The 17,115-nt window shown below is 31.1% G+C and overlaps 2 protein-coding genes across 5 annotated transcripts in view; one reads left to right on the plus strand and one right to left on the minus strand.

Moving 5' to 3' along the window:
- The first annotated feature begins 194 nt into the window (after positions 1-194).
- Positions 195-13,429, plus strand: LOC106073000 (EF-hand domain-containing family member B-like). Its single transcript, XM_013233466.2, has 11 exons — positions 195-398; positions 1,846-1,908; positions 2,757-2,965; positions 3,990-4,111; positions 4,306-4,463; positions 4,956-5,122; positions 5,472-5,694; positions 6,742-6,937; positions 7,460-7,672; positions 8,492-8,673; positions 9,934-13,429. The coding sequence occupies exons 1-11, from the start codon at positions 312-314 to the stop codon at positions 10,123-10,125; spliced, it is 1,812 nt and encodes a 603-aa protein (XP_013088920.2). The 5' UTR covers positions 195-311; the 3' UTR covers positions 10,126-13,429.
- A 1,125-nt stretch (positions 13,430-14,554) lies between these two features.
- Positions 14,555-17,115, minus strand: part of LOC106073017 (uncharacterized) — a 61,399-nt gene continuing 58,838 nt past the window's right edge. For all 4 annotated transcript variants that reach the window (XM_056013394.1, XM_056013391.1, XM_056013393.1 and 1 more), the window contains exon 27: positions 14,555-16,708. In XM_056013394.1, the coding sequence (XP_055869369.1) occupies positions 16,542-16,708 (167 nt within the window). In that variant the 3' untranslated portion in view covers positions 14,555-16,541. The remainder of the gene's footprint in view (positions 16,709-17,115) is intronic.

A 17,115-nucleotide genomic window follows, 5' to 3' on the forward strand; every position in this document is an offset into this window, starting at 1 on the left:
ATTAGATTGATGTTTATTTTATAAAAGTAAATCTTAGTCTAAAAAATATAATTGAATGCTGAATAGAACAACTAGATCTAGATCTAGATCTATCTAATATAGATCTATATCTATATTAAACTTTTTAAAGCATTTTAATTTCAACCACTCAAGTCTATAGTCTATTTAAACGTAAAATGTATTCTTTGGGAGTTTCGTTGCTAGGAAATTAACCTTATTAACGAAGATGGAGGCCAACATGTTTTCAAACTTGAAGCAAAAATAACAAATTAATTGTACAAACTGTAGTGAAAATATTCTCATTATTAAAAATGGCCACACAAGCGAATAAATTACCATTTAAAGGCAAAAGCATTTATGAAGGGAAGTTTTTTGACAGAGCGCCACAGTGCTTAGCGGTAATTAGATCTAGATTAAACTAGATATTATTTCTAATTTCTATTAGTATTATTTAATTATTATTAGATCTATATTCTATTATCAACTATCTAGATCTATAATGATAATCTAGAGCTATATCAATTAATAATTAATTGATTAATTAATTGATTAATTATTAATTAAATTAAAATTACTCTCTCAAGTCTCTCTAGTCCTCTGCCCCCCCCCCCCTTTTTTTTTTCTAGTGAGTCTAGTCTAGTTTTACTTTTATACTGAGTTACTCGACTCTACTTTAATAAACAGTTTTTTACTTTATTTTTTTTATACTAATGTAACTAATCTAAGTCTTCTAGATCTACTACAAGTGTTATAGTGACAAGTAATTAAATTGAACTATGAAGTCTAATCTAGTATTAGTAATAGTACTAATAGTTTTATAGTACTAACTAATACTTAATACTAGTAGTAGTAGTAGTAGTAGTACTATCAAATTATTATCAATATGACAATATCTATAGAACTAGTAACTAGATCTAGAGTAAATAGATCTAAATCTAGGTCTAGATCTAGTACTACTATACTCTATAGTAGCCTATTTGGCTAAGGCTATTGCTGTACAAGTCACGTATAAGTGTATTACTATTACTATTAGAGTCTAGAATAGACTATAGATTAGCCTAGAATAGTGGAATTATAATCAAGAAGTGATAACTTAATTTAAGACATTGAATCAATATATAGGACCTATAGGCTAGATTAAGTCAAGCGATCATTAAATTAAATTTTTAAAATAGTTTAATTAATTAATAAGTAATGTCAAAATTGCTTAAATAACTGCAGCATAGGAAATAAAATAAAAGTGTTTTTATCTTGGAGTTTGTCAGGTATTGTATTATTCATTTTTTTCACATTTTTACGATATGGATTAGTGAATAATTTTGTATGGATTAATGTATACTTTTTTATGGATTAGTGTATAATTTTGTATGCATTAGTTGTATAATTTTGTATGGATTAGTGTATAATTTTGTATTATGATTGTAACTTTCAGTCCTGAGTTTCACTAAATTTAGTAATTCAACAAATGATGAATATTAACTGTGAAAATTTGTTTTCTCTATTTCGGGTTTTTACATTTTCTTAAAGGGGGTTACCCCAATCAAAAGATGCATATTTAAATATTAGCAAAGTTTCCCTTTCAGATCTTGCGATCTATGGGGCAGATGATGTTAAGGTCAACTGTTTCTATGGCCAACAGTTAACAAGCAGGGTGTTATGTGGCCAGTACAACGACCAACCAAAGTATTATAAAATCTAATTGTTCCGAAAATGTTAATTTAAAAAAAAATCTAACATTCATTAGTTATTAAGAGCAAAATAATTGCTATATAATTTGTATAAAGGAGATATTGTCTTTTAAAAAAAAGTATTATATTTTCTCGTTTATAAATTTTCTAACTAAAGGCTGGAAAACTGACTTCTCAAGGAGAAACTTCAGAACAGTGTTTACGTCCTAAAGATGAAAGGGTAATGCAATCATTTTTTTACCTCTTCTATCAGAAATCAGTTTTACTCATGTTGCTTTCTTTTGCATGTTTTGGATGTACCTTCAGATTTTTAAGATTATTACATTCTAGCACAAACCTCCAGCAGGACAGTGCAGGCAGGGTTCAAACTCTGGACGATCGAGATGACAGTCTTGAGCACATACCACACAGCCAGGCAGCTAATGGTATCTCATGGTATAAAATAACTACATATAATATATTCTTTTTTTCTCCATTAAAAATAATGTTGTTGTTTTTTCTACCAGTAATTTATCACATCATTTGTTGAGGTCTTTCAAAGTTTTATGCTTCCCTTCAGAAATGAGGTTTATTACGTCCTAGCCCAAACCTCATACATTAGGTTCAAACCTAAGACCATTGAGTCAGTAGTTTGGAGGGCATACCACATGACCATGTAACTAATTTTGTATTTAACTAAATCTTCAACTTATCCAATTTGAGATTCACATGAGCCATTGTCATCATCTAGTTTTAATATCAAATAGATCATCTGCATTTATTGGGAGTGTTACTAGATTTTATATATATTCTTTATGTCTTTATGAATGTTTGAAATCAGCTATTGTAAATCATAACATTTATCTTATTATGTTACTTATTGGTAACTTTTTTTTAGTTTGTTGAAGATGTGTTAACTTTGCTACCATTTTTCTAGCCATGATTGAGAACTACCTGGATTATCCCTTGTGTATACTTAATTTGAGTAGTTTTTTGCGGAAGAGGGGTTACCTGGTTAAGTCAAATCTGAAATTTAATAAAAGGCTTGTTTGAAATGATTGTTGAGTATTACTATTCTTATATTTCCAGCCTCCATCGCCAGAGGTTATACGGAAATTTCGAGCTACATTTCGCCCTGATGCTGGGCAGATGAGAAACTTCTATGGCACTGCCTATGACCCTCAGAGACAATGGGCTGTAGAAATGACCCACGGAATAAAAACTCACACATCTGTGGATGCAGGCAAACTAGTGAACCCAGAACCAAAGACATTTTTCCTTCAAAGACTGCATGACCGGTATTATCAATGTATTTCTTAAGATAATTTAAAAATCTACAGCGTTAAAAGAAACTCCTTCCTTTTTTAAAAGATCAATTTATATGTATCTAAATATAAGGATGTCAACTTTTTGAAACTTTTAGCATCAATCATCCACTGAGACCTACAATAATAATAATTTTTATTGATAAAGCGCTGTTAACAAACAAAAAATCAAAAAGAAGGTCTGTTAGTTTCAGAAGTAATCACCTTCAGTACAATTTATTCAATATCTTTATTGTGTTAAGTAAGAGAAGCATTGTTTTTAAAAAGAGTTTTGCACCTATTTTCTATGGCAATCCTAATTTTTTGGGGCTTAGCTGGCTAGGGTCAAAGATGCTCAAACTCCACTACAAACACATACTTGAATGTCAACACCTTATGTTGAATTGAAACAAATCCTGAGAGTTTTAAGGATAAATATAAGGCTCTCTCTCCCAAAAGAAAGTCAGTATACCACTGGAAATTAAGATGAGAATAGTGATTGATTTGGGCTGAAATATCATTTTCAGTAGATGGTTGATCCTTATAAACCAAAATAAGATGAGGAAAGTGAATGATAGTGAATGATTTGGGCTGAAATATAATTTTCAGCAGATGGTTAATCCTTATCAATGAAAGTGTATGACTAATATTATTCCTCAAGAAGTAGTTGTTGTTTTTTCATCTCTTACACTTAAATGCCTTAGTGTAGGAATATTCATCCCTTTCTTTTTACATTGTTTCTTTTCTTCTTTCTAATGGAATGTGTATTTTCTTTTTTTTTTTTCAAAGAGTGGCAACAATAAAGAGGGAATTTAGATCTATGCCACATTTTTCAAACACTAAAGGCATTTTTTTTATTTCCTTAACTTTAACATACAAATAAGAAGACTTATATTACATGATATTCTAATATATATATTTAAAATGTATTTGTTTATTTGGTTTCAGTCATGATTAATTTAAATTTACTAAACTAAAATAAATATGCACTTTTAACAAACTTGATAAAAATGTGCAGGGATGAAAACAACTACCTTAGCCACAAAAGAGCACCCTTGGGCAAATCGTATGATCAGAGACCTGGATTGCCCAAAGGACTTGATCTGGCTTCATTCACATTTGGCTTACCAACAGAAATGGGTCAGTAATTAGAACATTATTTTGATATGATTGATAATAATTTGATTACATTATAAGATAAATATTAATCACTAGTTAAATAGCCTTGTATCACTGCTATTATTTTATTAAACCAAACAAAATATATTCCATTAATATTATGAATATTTTCTGACCATTTACAAGTTATAATTTCTAAATGTTTCCACTGACAGAGGCTGGAGCTGGTAGTCTGATAAATCCTAACAAAAATTATGAGCAGATTTTCAGAGAGGCTACTGAAGGGCATGACCTCTATGTGAGATCACATGCTGACTATTATCCCCTGGAGAGAGTCTGTCGCAGCTATAGCAGTCCAGGCTTTCATCCTCAGGTTAGTGCTCTTATCTAAAATTATTCATTAAGATAATTTTTATTGGTCCAAACAAATGAAAATTTAGTTTGACTACAATTAAGTGATAATGAACTAAGTCATGTGACCTATCATTAAAGGAGACCAGGGAAACTGTTTCTGTGGTCAACGAGCAGGGTGTCATGTGGCCAGCACAACGACCAACAGCCTTAACTTTCCCCAGCTAAAGTCAGGTACCCATGAGAGTTGGGTGGACTCAGGGGTGCCCTAAAAATCCAAAGAATCATAGTCTTCATTGAGATTCGAACCCAGAACCCCACGTTCAGAAGCCAAGTGCTTAACCACTAAGCAACCTTGCCCACTAAATTTTTCCCATTAAGTTTCATAAGTTCTTTTTTTTTCTTCATGTAGAGAAATCAATTTTTTAATCAATTTAATTTTTTAAAAATGTTTATGTTCTTTTACTTTGTACACATTTAAAAATTTATAATCTATTTTATATCAATCATTCAGAAGCGCTATGGTATCGCCACACCCCACAGCAATGATGGTCGGATGACAAGAGAGACAATGAAATGGCTCCATGAAACTCAAGCCGACAAAGCCACAAAGATTGTCAGTAAAAGATTGGAAGATTTTAGAGAAAAATATCAGCCACAGTTAGGCAAATCTCTTGATCCGTAAGTTTTTGCAAACATTTCAGGATTACTTTCACAAATAAAAAAGTTTTGACTTTTTAATTTCTTAATTATAACAATGCAGTAAAATCTGGTTAATTGAACCTTACTTAATCAGAACAGCCACTTTTCTAGACAGCATCATTGAGCAAGGAAAAAAATCCTATTATCCAGTTGAATCTTGTTAATCTGACAAATCCGTTAAATAACCAAAATATGAAAGCATCCTAATGTGGTCAGATTATCTTGATTTGATTGTATCATGTGATTTCATTTTTTTTTTAATTTAAAATTTCACATCATACATGAATTAAAAGAAAAAAATACAAAACAAAAGTTTATTTTGTTTCAGCATAAAGGACACCATGAATGTTCCTCCTGATCACACTTTTGGGGCCCTACATAAGCCTGATCCTTATGGCGCTGGGGATGTGATCCATAATCGTAAGATGAACAACATCCTGAAGGGCAAGGAGAACCAGAGGGCAGTTGTGGCCGCGATAAGACAACAGCTGAAGAAACTCAACTACCACCACTTCAATAACTTACTGGAAGCATTCAGGTTTTATGACCAGGTCTGTAACTGTGTGCTCGATGTGTAACTAGTTAAGTAAATTATTATTGGAGGCCTTAAGTTCTATTAGCAGAAAATTATTTTTGAAAAAAGAAATTGCTTCTATACTTAAAAATGTACATTGCCTATTAAATAACAAATAAATTCCATATTATATTTCTTTATTATGAACTAGTTAACAATATTATGCAATGATCTTTGTTAGAGTTTATAAACTTCTCTTGTCTTTATAATAGAAAATGGAATTTATTTTTAAATTGATTTTTATATTTGTATTTAATACTAATGTATGTTGATTTTCAGGCATCAAAATTCTATTGTATAACATTCTATCATCAGAAACTTAAACTAACTTCCTCCTTCACCATTGTCTTTCTTACATTTTATTTAAAATACAAATAAAACTTGATAAATATTTATATTAATTTGTCTCAAACAAACATGTTTGTGTTGTTTGACATTACAGTAGGTGTTTCAAGCTTCATTTTTTCCAGACACTGCTTTTTATTTCCTTACAAAGCTTCTGTACATTGTTTTACATATATATGAGAATGTGGTAAAGATCATTGAGCAAATTGGACCAAATCTTTTTTTTTTTGTGTTGCTTGAAGTCTTGACATTTTATGCCAAAATTATCACATTTTTTTTATTCTTACAGATCCACATAAAACATTGAATTGGGCATTATTTTAGCTCATCATCATCATTTTCAAGACCCTGTAGTGCAAGAGATATAAATGAACGCCATTCTGTTACAACCTATAACCCTGTCTCTTGAAAGACTTGACCAACTTTCCCCAGTTCCTTTTCCAAGTTTTTCTTTTGGCCTCCGTCACTTTCCCTTACACTGTGGTACTCAAGAATAAATGAACTTTAAATTAATTTTGTAAAAGCATCTTTCAGTTATTTGACATGCAGCTAGCTTTGCTGGAAAGTGAATTTCGTTCAACAGCTGTTTATGCAATTTGGAATTTTTATAATTCAAAGTACTATGTAAAATAGAACTGTAAACGGGAAAATAGAATAACATATCAATTTTTTATACCAGGAAGGAAAAGGAAAGATAACTTTATCAAATCTGCACAATGTTTGTGTCAAGTATCGTCTCCCTGTGGACTTTGACATGATAGAAAAAGTCTTAGATTACTGTGATGCAGACAAAGATGGCATGATAAACTACCTTGAGTTCTGCAACTTTCTGAACTGGAAAGAGAAACTACCTACTGGCTTAGATGACCTAGGGCGTAAGTTTTAGAACAGTTTCAACTAGCACAGCCATATTGAATAATTTTTAAAAGCCTTGTAATTAAATTTTTCCATCATTTTTTGTTTGTTTGATGATTTGCCAATTTGTATTTTTCTTCTTTTATTTTAATGATTTATTAATTCATCTTTAGTTTAAAACACATGTCAGATTTTATCCTTTGTAGTCATAAAGGGCTTGTAAAATTAAATACAAATTTATATGCTTGGAACAAATTTGTAGAAACCTATTATTATATTATCTATCTTGTTATTTGTATTAGTTGGTGAATAAAGCTTCCTTAAACAGTTACAAAATTTATAGTTTAAAAAAAAAATTGTCAAAAAAACAACAAAAAGCTAAACAAAAATGTAAAATTTTAATAGTTATTTTTTGTTTTTGTTGAACATTTTTACACCAGGGTGTACTAGTTATACTCTCATTTTCTTATTTATATTTTTTCATCTGAATAACCAATTTTAGGCATATTTAATTATTTAAGTTATTACTTTTTTGGTTTCAGCACCACCTATGATGATTGGTACAGATTATCTTTTTTCTAAAATTCCCCCTGAGAAACTTATCAATGAGGCCTATCTAGTCCCAAAAGATCCACAGACTTCTGATCTGACCACCAGCACTATAGTCAAGCAGATCGATTTCAACGTTGGAAACCACAGCACCAGTAATGCCATGTACAACTCTGTAATAGGTCCTGGAGGTATCAGCTCAAAAAGTGAGTCTCTAGTCCAGTTTAATTTTACATGTCAATTTACTGCCTGGTTTTATTTAATATTGGAATGAATCCAAGGCATGCACTTAACAAATGGAATGAAGAATTACACAAGTTTATTTATTAACTAAGAGAATAGGGGAAATAGTGACCACCATCATGCAGGTTACATAAATCTGTCTCTCACTTCTGCCTTCAACACACACGATGGGCAGGATATCTCCTTGCTGTCTAAGCAACTGTCTCATTAGTGTTGAACAGTGCGCTGTAAAGAGTCAGCACAGGAGAAGCGTTATTACAATATATTTGTATCAAGTTTTATTACTCTTTATAAATTAATTTTATAGAAAACAAAAAAGTTAAGTTTCCTTTTCAGACCTTGTAAGCTATAGGGCAATTGACATAAAGGTCATCTGTTTCTTTGGCCAACAGTTAACAGCAAGGTGTCTGGTGGCTAGCACAATGACCAACCGCCTTTACTTTTCCTCAACTAATTTTAGAAACCCAATTGAGTTGGGTGGACTCAGAGGCTCCCAAAGATCCCGAAATTAAAATCCCAGTCTTCACCAGGATTTGAACCTAGACCCCTGGTTCAGAAGCCAAGTGCTTAACTGCTTAAATAAATAATTTAATTCATCTTAAATAACTCATATTGGCTAGATATATTTTTGAAGTTTTAGGTTGCCCCATCTGTTTTGTTGAAGTGATTAGGAGATTCTAGCCGAATGAGCTTAATTCATCAATTCTTAGTTATTATCTTTTCTTGAATTCTTTTCTTCTATAAATCAGTAAGATTCATTGATCTATTTCTTCCATTTATAGGTTTTCGTACATATGGTATACCATCAGTTCGCTCTGATCTCTCTGCGCCAAGAGTAAAGAGGCTGAGCGACAGAACAAATTATGGTGACCAGGCTTTTCTGTATGGATTAATGTGCCCTTCCTTATACAGCCAGCACAACGTTTACGAGAGAGACTTGCTACAGCCCAGAACATTTGAAGAGGTGAGCTCAATTTGTGTGTTCTGATGGTAACATGATTCTTCAAGGCCTAGCTGATTCATATCAGCTGGAACACTAAATGTATGTTTTTATGAGTTGCCCTTTTTTTTTTGTTATAATGTAACAGGTTTTATTACTCATGTTCTTCTCTACTTTGTTTCTCCTATTTCCTGTCTGTTTTTAGAGTATTATTGTATTCTTTTCTGACACTCATTGTTGATTTAAACCCTACATTTTGGTCAGATGGACTTTTCCATCATCAATAATTTAAAACTCTTTTTTTTTTCCCCTTTTCTAAATGTTTTTAAATGCTTAAAACTTAATCTTGAATACTTTGTCTTTGTTAAACCATCCAGATTTGTTCTTTTCAACTTGTTTTTACCAAACATGTGCTTAGAACAGCTGTTTAAATTTTCTTCTGTTTTTTTTTTATCATGCTTATTCTGATGGTAATGACATGGGATAACAATTATCATTTCTTTCACATGTGCTCACATCTTAGCCTGTTGTACCAATATATTATGGTCAGTGTTGTATCAATACCATTAAGGTCAGTGTAGGGATCATATTCATTTATTGTCTTCTAAATTAATGCTCATGGACTGTATAGAACAGAGTCTAAATTACATGATGATGATACAGCAAGATGTAATGGAACATGTTCTCTGGGTTGGTCCATTAGTGCCGCATTAGTATCATTATTGTCAATCAATAGAGATTCTTTGTTCATTGAAGCGCACCTTGATTAGATATATTTATAATAACTAACAATCAGTAACAGAAATATTGGTTTCTAAAAGTAGTTAGGCAGAATTTAATAACATGTATATATTTACAATGTAATAATTAAAATGAACATAAATGTAATAATATAATTGACCAAAAGCCCTATTCCACATACTGTCTACCTTCTTTTAGTCTCCCTGTGTATCCCATAACATTCCTTATGTAGCATTATTCATTTATCAAGTTTATTTCATTTATTCAAAAAAAATAGTTACATGTCTCCCCTCATTCAAATATATTGATAGTCCAATTTTAGAAAAATGTTATTGAAATATTGATTTGTAATATCATTGCATCTACTCTATATAGATATAATTTTTAAAAATAAATTTTTGGTATCAAGTTAAATATGTTTTTAGCAGCTTTAAAAAAAATTCATTACAAGGATTATCTCTCTTGGCATTGGTTGTCTCCTCTTAATACAACCCACATTTCCTAATTTGCTTATTTGTAATATAAACTTGCTGTGTCTAACAGATCAAGTCTATATTCACCAACATTGGCATCAGGATGTGTGGAGAGGACATGGAGAGAGCCTACAAGCAAGCAGCCATGAACCACCCTAAAGGTCATGTCAGTGTTGAATCCTTCAGGGGACTGCTCGATGACATTCAGGAGCAGCAAATACGTGCAGGTGTACACCCCATGGCTTTAGGAGAGTCTCAGTAATTTGTCTCTGGCTACAGATCATAGACTAAAAATATTGAAATTTGGATATTATTTTTATATCCAGAATTTTGTACTAAAATCAATGACTGTGATAATGGGATATAGTGTATGTTTGCTTGCTTATTTAATTTTAAAAGTTTAATACAATCAAATGTATTCATCACATCAAAAATATTTTTAAAAATTCTGGCCTTTCTAAAATCAAGCTCATTGTTGTAATGCAAAATTGTGAAATTATTATTCTTTGTCCTATTATTATATTTTAAGGCAAATGGGAAATATTAATATTCATTTTGAATCTTTAAGCATTTTCAATTTAAATGCACAATTAACTATTGATCTATCTCACATTTTTTGAATGTTTTAAAATTTACAATTATCTTCCACTGCTTTTTAGCTGTCAAGTTTAATTCTTATACCTTATAAAAAGATTTTCTGTCTGAACTGCATTCATCTCAACCTTTTTTTTTTTTTACAAATTTGAAGGATGAATTTGAGCCTGTAATTTTTGTTAAGAACTTAAAATTAATTTTTTTTCAATTTGTGGTAATTTATTTTTAAATGATAATGCTCACAACTTTAAATAATTTACAACAGTATTTCAGATTGTGATTCTGCAGTATTATTTTTTATACACCCTTTTTTTTTACCAATTAATTGTTTGGAAATGTAATTAAACACTTGATAATTACTATGCACTCTGATGATTTCAGTATTATTTCAATTAAACAGAAATGATATTATGCATGAGGTAAACTATTTCAGCCCCCCACGCCTCTGTTTTCACTGCACTCTTACCTTCTGTAAATATTCAATATCGAAGTTTTACACATTAATGTTATAAACACATTTTTATGAAACATTTTTCTCTTGTGGTAAATGTGATATATTTATATTATTTTTACACCAATTCCATACCACTTAACGATAATTACTCAAAGTATTAATTGTGTTAAATTTTGTTGTATTAAAAATTTAACAGTATTATTAGTATTAACATTAATTTGAGTTGCAGCTCACGACAGCATTATTATGGCTTAGTTGATCAGCATTATTTATGTTAGAAATTAGTTTGTTAATCAATCAAAGTCCAATGTTTAATCATTTATAAAATATAAATATAATTATAAGGGGCCTTGCAATCTATGAGGGCAGATAATGTAAAGCTCATTTGTTTCTATGATTGATGGTTTCTGAGGGTGTTATGTGATCAACACAACAACCACCTGCTTGTATTTCACCTACATATGTTAGGTATTGTTTAGAGTTGGGTAGACTAGAAGTTGTCCTAAAAATACCAAGGTTCAAAATCCCATTCTTCATCTAGATTTGAACTTGACACCCCTCAGTTTGGAAGTCAAGCACTTAACTACTCAGCCACTTTGCCCCAAATCTATATTTGTTTTCAACATTTATGTTTACTAAGTTATGAAGGTATCCTACATTTTTCTACTTTGAAATTGGTTAGGCTGAATTCGCTGTTTTAATTTGAGGGATGAGCAATAATTTATACTATTTCTACTTCATTTCCTATGATGGCACCAAATTTGCTTCTCTTAATTGTTGTTAGCTGCCTGGTCATGCGGTATGGGCGCTGGACTGTCGTTCAGATTTTTCGATGGTCCTGGGTTCATACCCTATCTGCTGCTATCCCCCTTCGTCCTACAGGAGGTTTGGGCTAGGAAGTAAACTATCTTCAACTCTGAAGTAACATCTGAAACATGGAAAAAATTTTACAAACAAAAAGTTGATTTCCCAAGCCTCCATCTGAGCAGGGAAAGGGACTGTGGCAGTCTAATAGCATCACTAACAATGTAACTAAACTAAAGCCTTCTAATATGTCTTTTTTTGTCCAATCTTTGTTTAACTCTTGATCACATCACTAGCTTCATATTTGTTTGGTTAAATTACATTGACAATAAGCATAAGCTGTCTCACTTCTCTAAATGAAAATCATATCTTTTCTTGTTTTTATACAAGCAATGCACAATATGTTGTTGTTAATCACAGTAGCACTTGCGCTTTGCATGATTATTTCACATCATGGTTTAGGATTCAACAGGTTCACTGTTTCTTAACAATATTCAAGGATGTTTTATCTTTTCAAATGACATAATCACTATCATTATGGTCTTCAATGAGAGTATTTGAATTATTACTTATACTAAATGTCTACCTAGACTGTCCTTTTTATTTACATTGCTAAAGGATTTCTAACATGCCTTTTGCTATGCAACTGTTTTGATCTGTATAATCAGTCTAATAAAGTATTCTGTATTCACAATGATCCTAATGGTTTGACAATAAAAAGTTTATAAGGTATAAAATCTTCGCTTTTTTAATATGTTTTTGATAAATATTGTTGCTATTTTTTTTTCATATTAAGAAAAAGATTTACATTTATACTCCATACATAATTTTCAATGGGTACTAATGAGTATTGCTATTTTCTAAATCCATCTACATTTCTAAATATTTGTAAAAAAAACACAAAATATCTTACAACTGAACATGAATTATATATATTCATTTAGCTTTTGTGTGTCACTAAACTATTTTTTTTGTTTAGCACATACAAAAAAATAGAAATATTTATGTTTATATATGTGTTATAATCATAGAACTGGTTATCTAAACCCTCCAATATTGAGATTGACTATTATGTTTATAACTTACATTAGTAAGTATAAATACAGCTAACTCTCTGACTGATAGAGATTAGCAGTTTAAGAGAACATTCTGCTATTTTTCCTCAGTGCAGACCCTAAAAGAGACAGTTTAACAGTAAAAAACTGACAAGATGAAGCTCTGTAACTATAACATTAGTTAATGTTTTTGAAGTTTATATCAGATAAATTAAAAAAAATGTTTTAACAAAAAGCTTGTTTTTTTTGTTGTTTTTTTTATACTGTATTTCTGAAATTCAGAAATTCTTTTCTTCATATAACAACTAAACTTTATTTTGTTCACATTTTAGTATCACATTTTTAAAATTGTCTCACACAGTTTTTACATATTTATTTTAATAGGCCTCAATTATTTTCTGTTTTTATTTGACACATTTTAATTGAGTAAATATCATAGTACATCTGCTTCTGAGATTTAAATATTTACATTTTTTTTTTATGGTAAGCAGAAGTCAGTTGTTTTTTTTATCAAAATGATACATTGTGACTGTATGTTGATTTGTCATTCTTTTTACCCCTTTTTGATATCTTATTTAAACCATGTCTCTGCACTAAAGTTTGTCAGTAATGTTGTGATGAGGTGATTCAATTAAAAAGATTGATTTGTTGCTTTACAATATTGTTTCTATTTTTTCTTTGTTCAGTGAATTTGTTAATTGTGAATATAGTTTTGTTTAAGTTATTAACCAATGAAAAAAAGATTTTTTAAAAACTATAGTTTTTTTTTAGTGTATTTTGTGTGAGGAGTATATGGCGCCTTCTGCCTCGGAAGACAATGGATGCACCCAGATGAGTCACTAGCTTTGGTCCTCCACGTGTTGTTTTAGCTGCTTTGCAGCAGCACCACCAGAGTTTCCTCTCCTGGCACGTTCCTGGGCCTTAGATAAAGATGCGATCCAAAGGAATGCATCGGGTTACATTTGGCACCAACTCAGTTGCAGAAGCTCATAGTTGATACTCCCAAACCCAAAGGGCCTTCACTCCTGATTTTTCCTCGAGGTTGTCTCCTGAAGCAAGGCAGCAGGGATTTGAAGTCGAGTACTCCTCTCCTAGATGAATTGCCTTACTAGGCTGACAAGCTATATCTGAAGTTTTTATAATAAGTATTACTTTAATAAACTGTATCATAATTTTTGTTCATCAAAATTTCTAATCTTGATCACTTGTAGCTAAAAGGAGTTTTCTTTAGTTGGCAACAGTGATCTATCAATATGGCTTCCTTGACATTATTTCTTGTGCCTAAATATTCGAAAATCTCTCCCAGTCTTCAGCTTTTCATTCTTATAAGGTTCCATTATATTTAAACAACAAGCATCTAATTGAACTAGCACATTATAGAGGCCCTCACAGAAAAGGGTTTATACTTTCTTTGCTATTTGATTGATTCTAGTCAGGTTATAGAAATAATTTATAAGATACGTTTTGGGAGAAACATGTTACCATGATCACTTTTTAAATGCATAAAAATCTAATTCAGGACTCAATCCTCAAGGAGACTAATTCAACATATGCCACATCTGTCAAGTATGATTTCTTTCTCTTGTTACATACCAAATAAACATAAATGAACAGTTAATTAACTAATTTGTTATTTGGCTTGGCCTGCATCAGCTGTCACAAAATAGGCAGGTCACCTAAAATTCTGCACTCATCTTCAGAATCAAAAACAATGCATAATAATTGTTATTTTGACCATATTATAATTTGTTAGGAAATTCAGAAAATTAAAATAATAAAGACTATTTAAAAACTATTTTTTTTTATTAAATTAAAAAAACAGTCAACAAATTGTACAATGACTTAATGAGACTGGTCACTGGTATAAATAGACTTTGATCTTTCATCATTCTTTCCTATAAAGAAATTAATTTTGTGTAGCTATTATACAATGGCTTTTATAATACATAGCCAGGTATTGAATAATGCATAACCTGGAAATGATTCCTATAGATCATACAAATAATGAGAATCAATGCAACATCAAAGTCCAAACTGATAGAGAATGTGACACAAAACAAGTTTAAACTTTACACAATTATTCAAATTATTTTTTTACAGAGTATAATAGCTTAAGCTACAAAATATAGAAAATGAGGCCTTGAAAAGCTTATAAAATCATGTTTAAAAACAATCAGAAATTGCATAAAATGATATATGTATATATATTTAAATTTAAGTATTAACAACCAAACAAGAAGCTCATATATATTATTGATTTGTAACCTGATAGAGCAATTACATTAAAAAGGGAAGGACAGAGTCGTAACATTGTTAGGAATGTTGAATATCATATTTAAATTGTTACATTTTTAACATAAAAAATCAGAAAGTTTGCACAGCATTAAATACTCCCTATTCCATACAGTGCTCAGCTTGCGGAGGGAGTCAGACCCAAAGGCCGCCCAAGAATAGCCTATAGAGATGTCTGTAAGTGAGACATGAGAGCCACAGGCATCAACGAAAGTTTGTGAGAGGAGACCAGAGTGCATGGAGACTTTGTGCATGCAGGTACGAACCTCACTGAGAGCAAAAGAAACTATGCCGCCTTAGTCAAGAGAAAGAAAACTGCCATATCAGCTAGCCCTAAAACAGATGCATATATATACATGAGCTGTGGCAAACTCTGCCGCTCCAGAATTGCCTTGATCAGTCACACCAGATTCTGCCCTGTCTCAAGACATAACCAAAACCAGTGACTCATCTGGGGGCATCCAATGTCTTCCGAGACAGAAAGAGACATATATTTTATACAGTAATTAATGTTTAAATTTAATTTTACTTTTATTTTATGAAATCATTTGGCAAATTTTAAAAAAGCTTTCATATTACACTTTATTTAAAATCACAATTTTAAATTGGGGCTTGCCACTGAATTTTATATCATTAACTTTAAAAACAAAATATAAAAATGTGTAAACAGGAGGTATATAAAGTAAAAATGCATGAAATTGCGGCGCAAATAATGAATCTTAGACCATCAATAAAAAAAAAGTTCTTAAGTAATACAAATAACACATCTTGTTAACAAACATTACAGGATGGCTGCCTGATGTAATGGTATGCAATCTGGACTGTCGTCATTATGGTCCCAAGTTCAAACCCACCCCTCTTCCATTACCTGTTGTCCTGTAGGTGGTTTGGGCTAGGATATAATAATCTTCCTTTCTGTCCAAAAAGTATAAAACAGAGAAACACTCATTGTACATTTATCTCTTGATTTAACCATTCAGACAGTCCAGCAAGCTGAACAGCAGAAATCTGAATTTAAAGTTCTAAATAAATATTAAAATATTACTGTCATCTTCTTGGAAAGTGATATATATATAGAATGATGTAGTGAGGACAGACTATATAGTTATGATATAAACAAGTATACACTTTAATTTACATAAACAATGTCACCCTGTGTTATTTCCCTGTACATGTTATAGGAAATTTGGAACAATAACTTCTAAAAACAATACATTGGTTGGCATATCTCGTTCTTATCAATTTCATAGACTGTATATATTATGCTTAAGAAAATCAATATTGAAGAATAACCATTTTTCTCTCTTTATTCTCCCTTAGTACTTGCAAAAACTGGAACATCACCTCCCTTTAGTCAGGATAGTTTAGTCACTGTCCATCTTTAAAAAAAGATTTAATGTTCAGAACAAGACATAAAAACAGCTTTGCATTCTTCCACTATGTGCGTTGTTCAATCCTATCTTCCTCTTTCAGCAGTCATCAGTAATCTGGTGGAATAACGTCGAATTGATATGGTGACTGAATCTCCTGTTTATGCTGGTCACTGTCAGATGTCATGTTGGTGCTTGCGGTGCTGTCGCTGCTCTTACATTTCACCTGTTTGGTGTTGGTCATGGCTTCTGTGGCCGGAGATTCAGAGTTCACACCTACATTGTTTAGAAAGAAATGACAAGTTACTAAGTGACGAAGAGAGAAATAGTATCAGGCATGAAAACAAAACAAACAAGTGGAATAAAGAAATCATTGTAAATAAAATTACTATAAAGTTAACATGTTGATAAATGACTGGTCAGTGTTTTCCAACTTTAATTTATAGCTCATGTGCATCAAATAGACCATGCCATGCATTTAAAAAAAAAACAATTAAGATTTAATTTATTTATCTCATTAATTACAGATGTTCCTTCATGCCAAGATAATTGCATACTATGTGAATTAATGTGTCAATCTTATCATGCAAACTAACTAAAGACTTATGCTCTGCTAAGTCATTGGTTTTTCTGGCTAATACACACAACCCATTACATGCTCTAAGAAGTTATTTATTTAAAAT

The sequence above is a fragment of the Biomphalaria glabrata genome, chromosome 16 (assembly GCF_947242115.1).
Source record: "Biomphalaria glabrata chromosome 16, xgBioGlab47.1, whole genome shotgun sequence".
NCBI lineage: Eukaryota > Metazoa > Mollusca > Gastropoda > Planorbidae > Biomphalaria > Biomphalaria glabrata.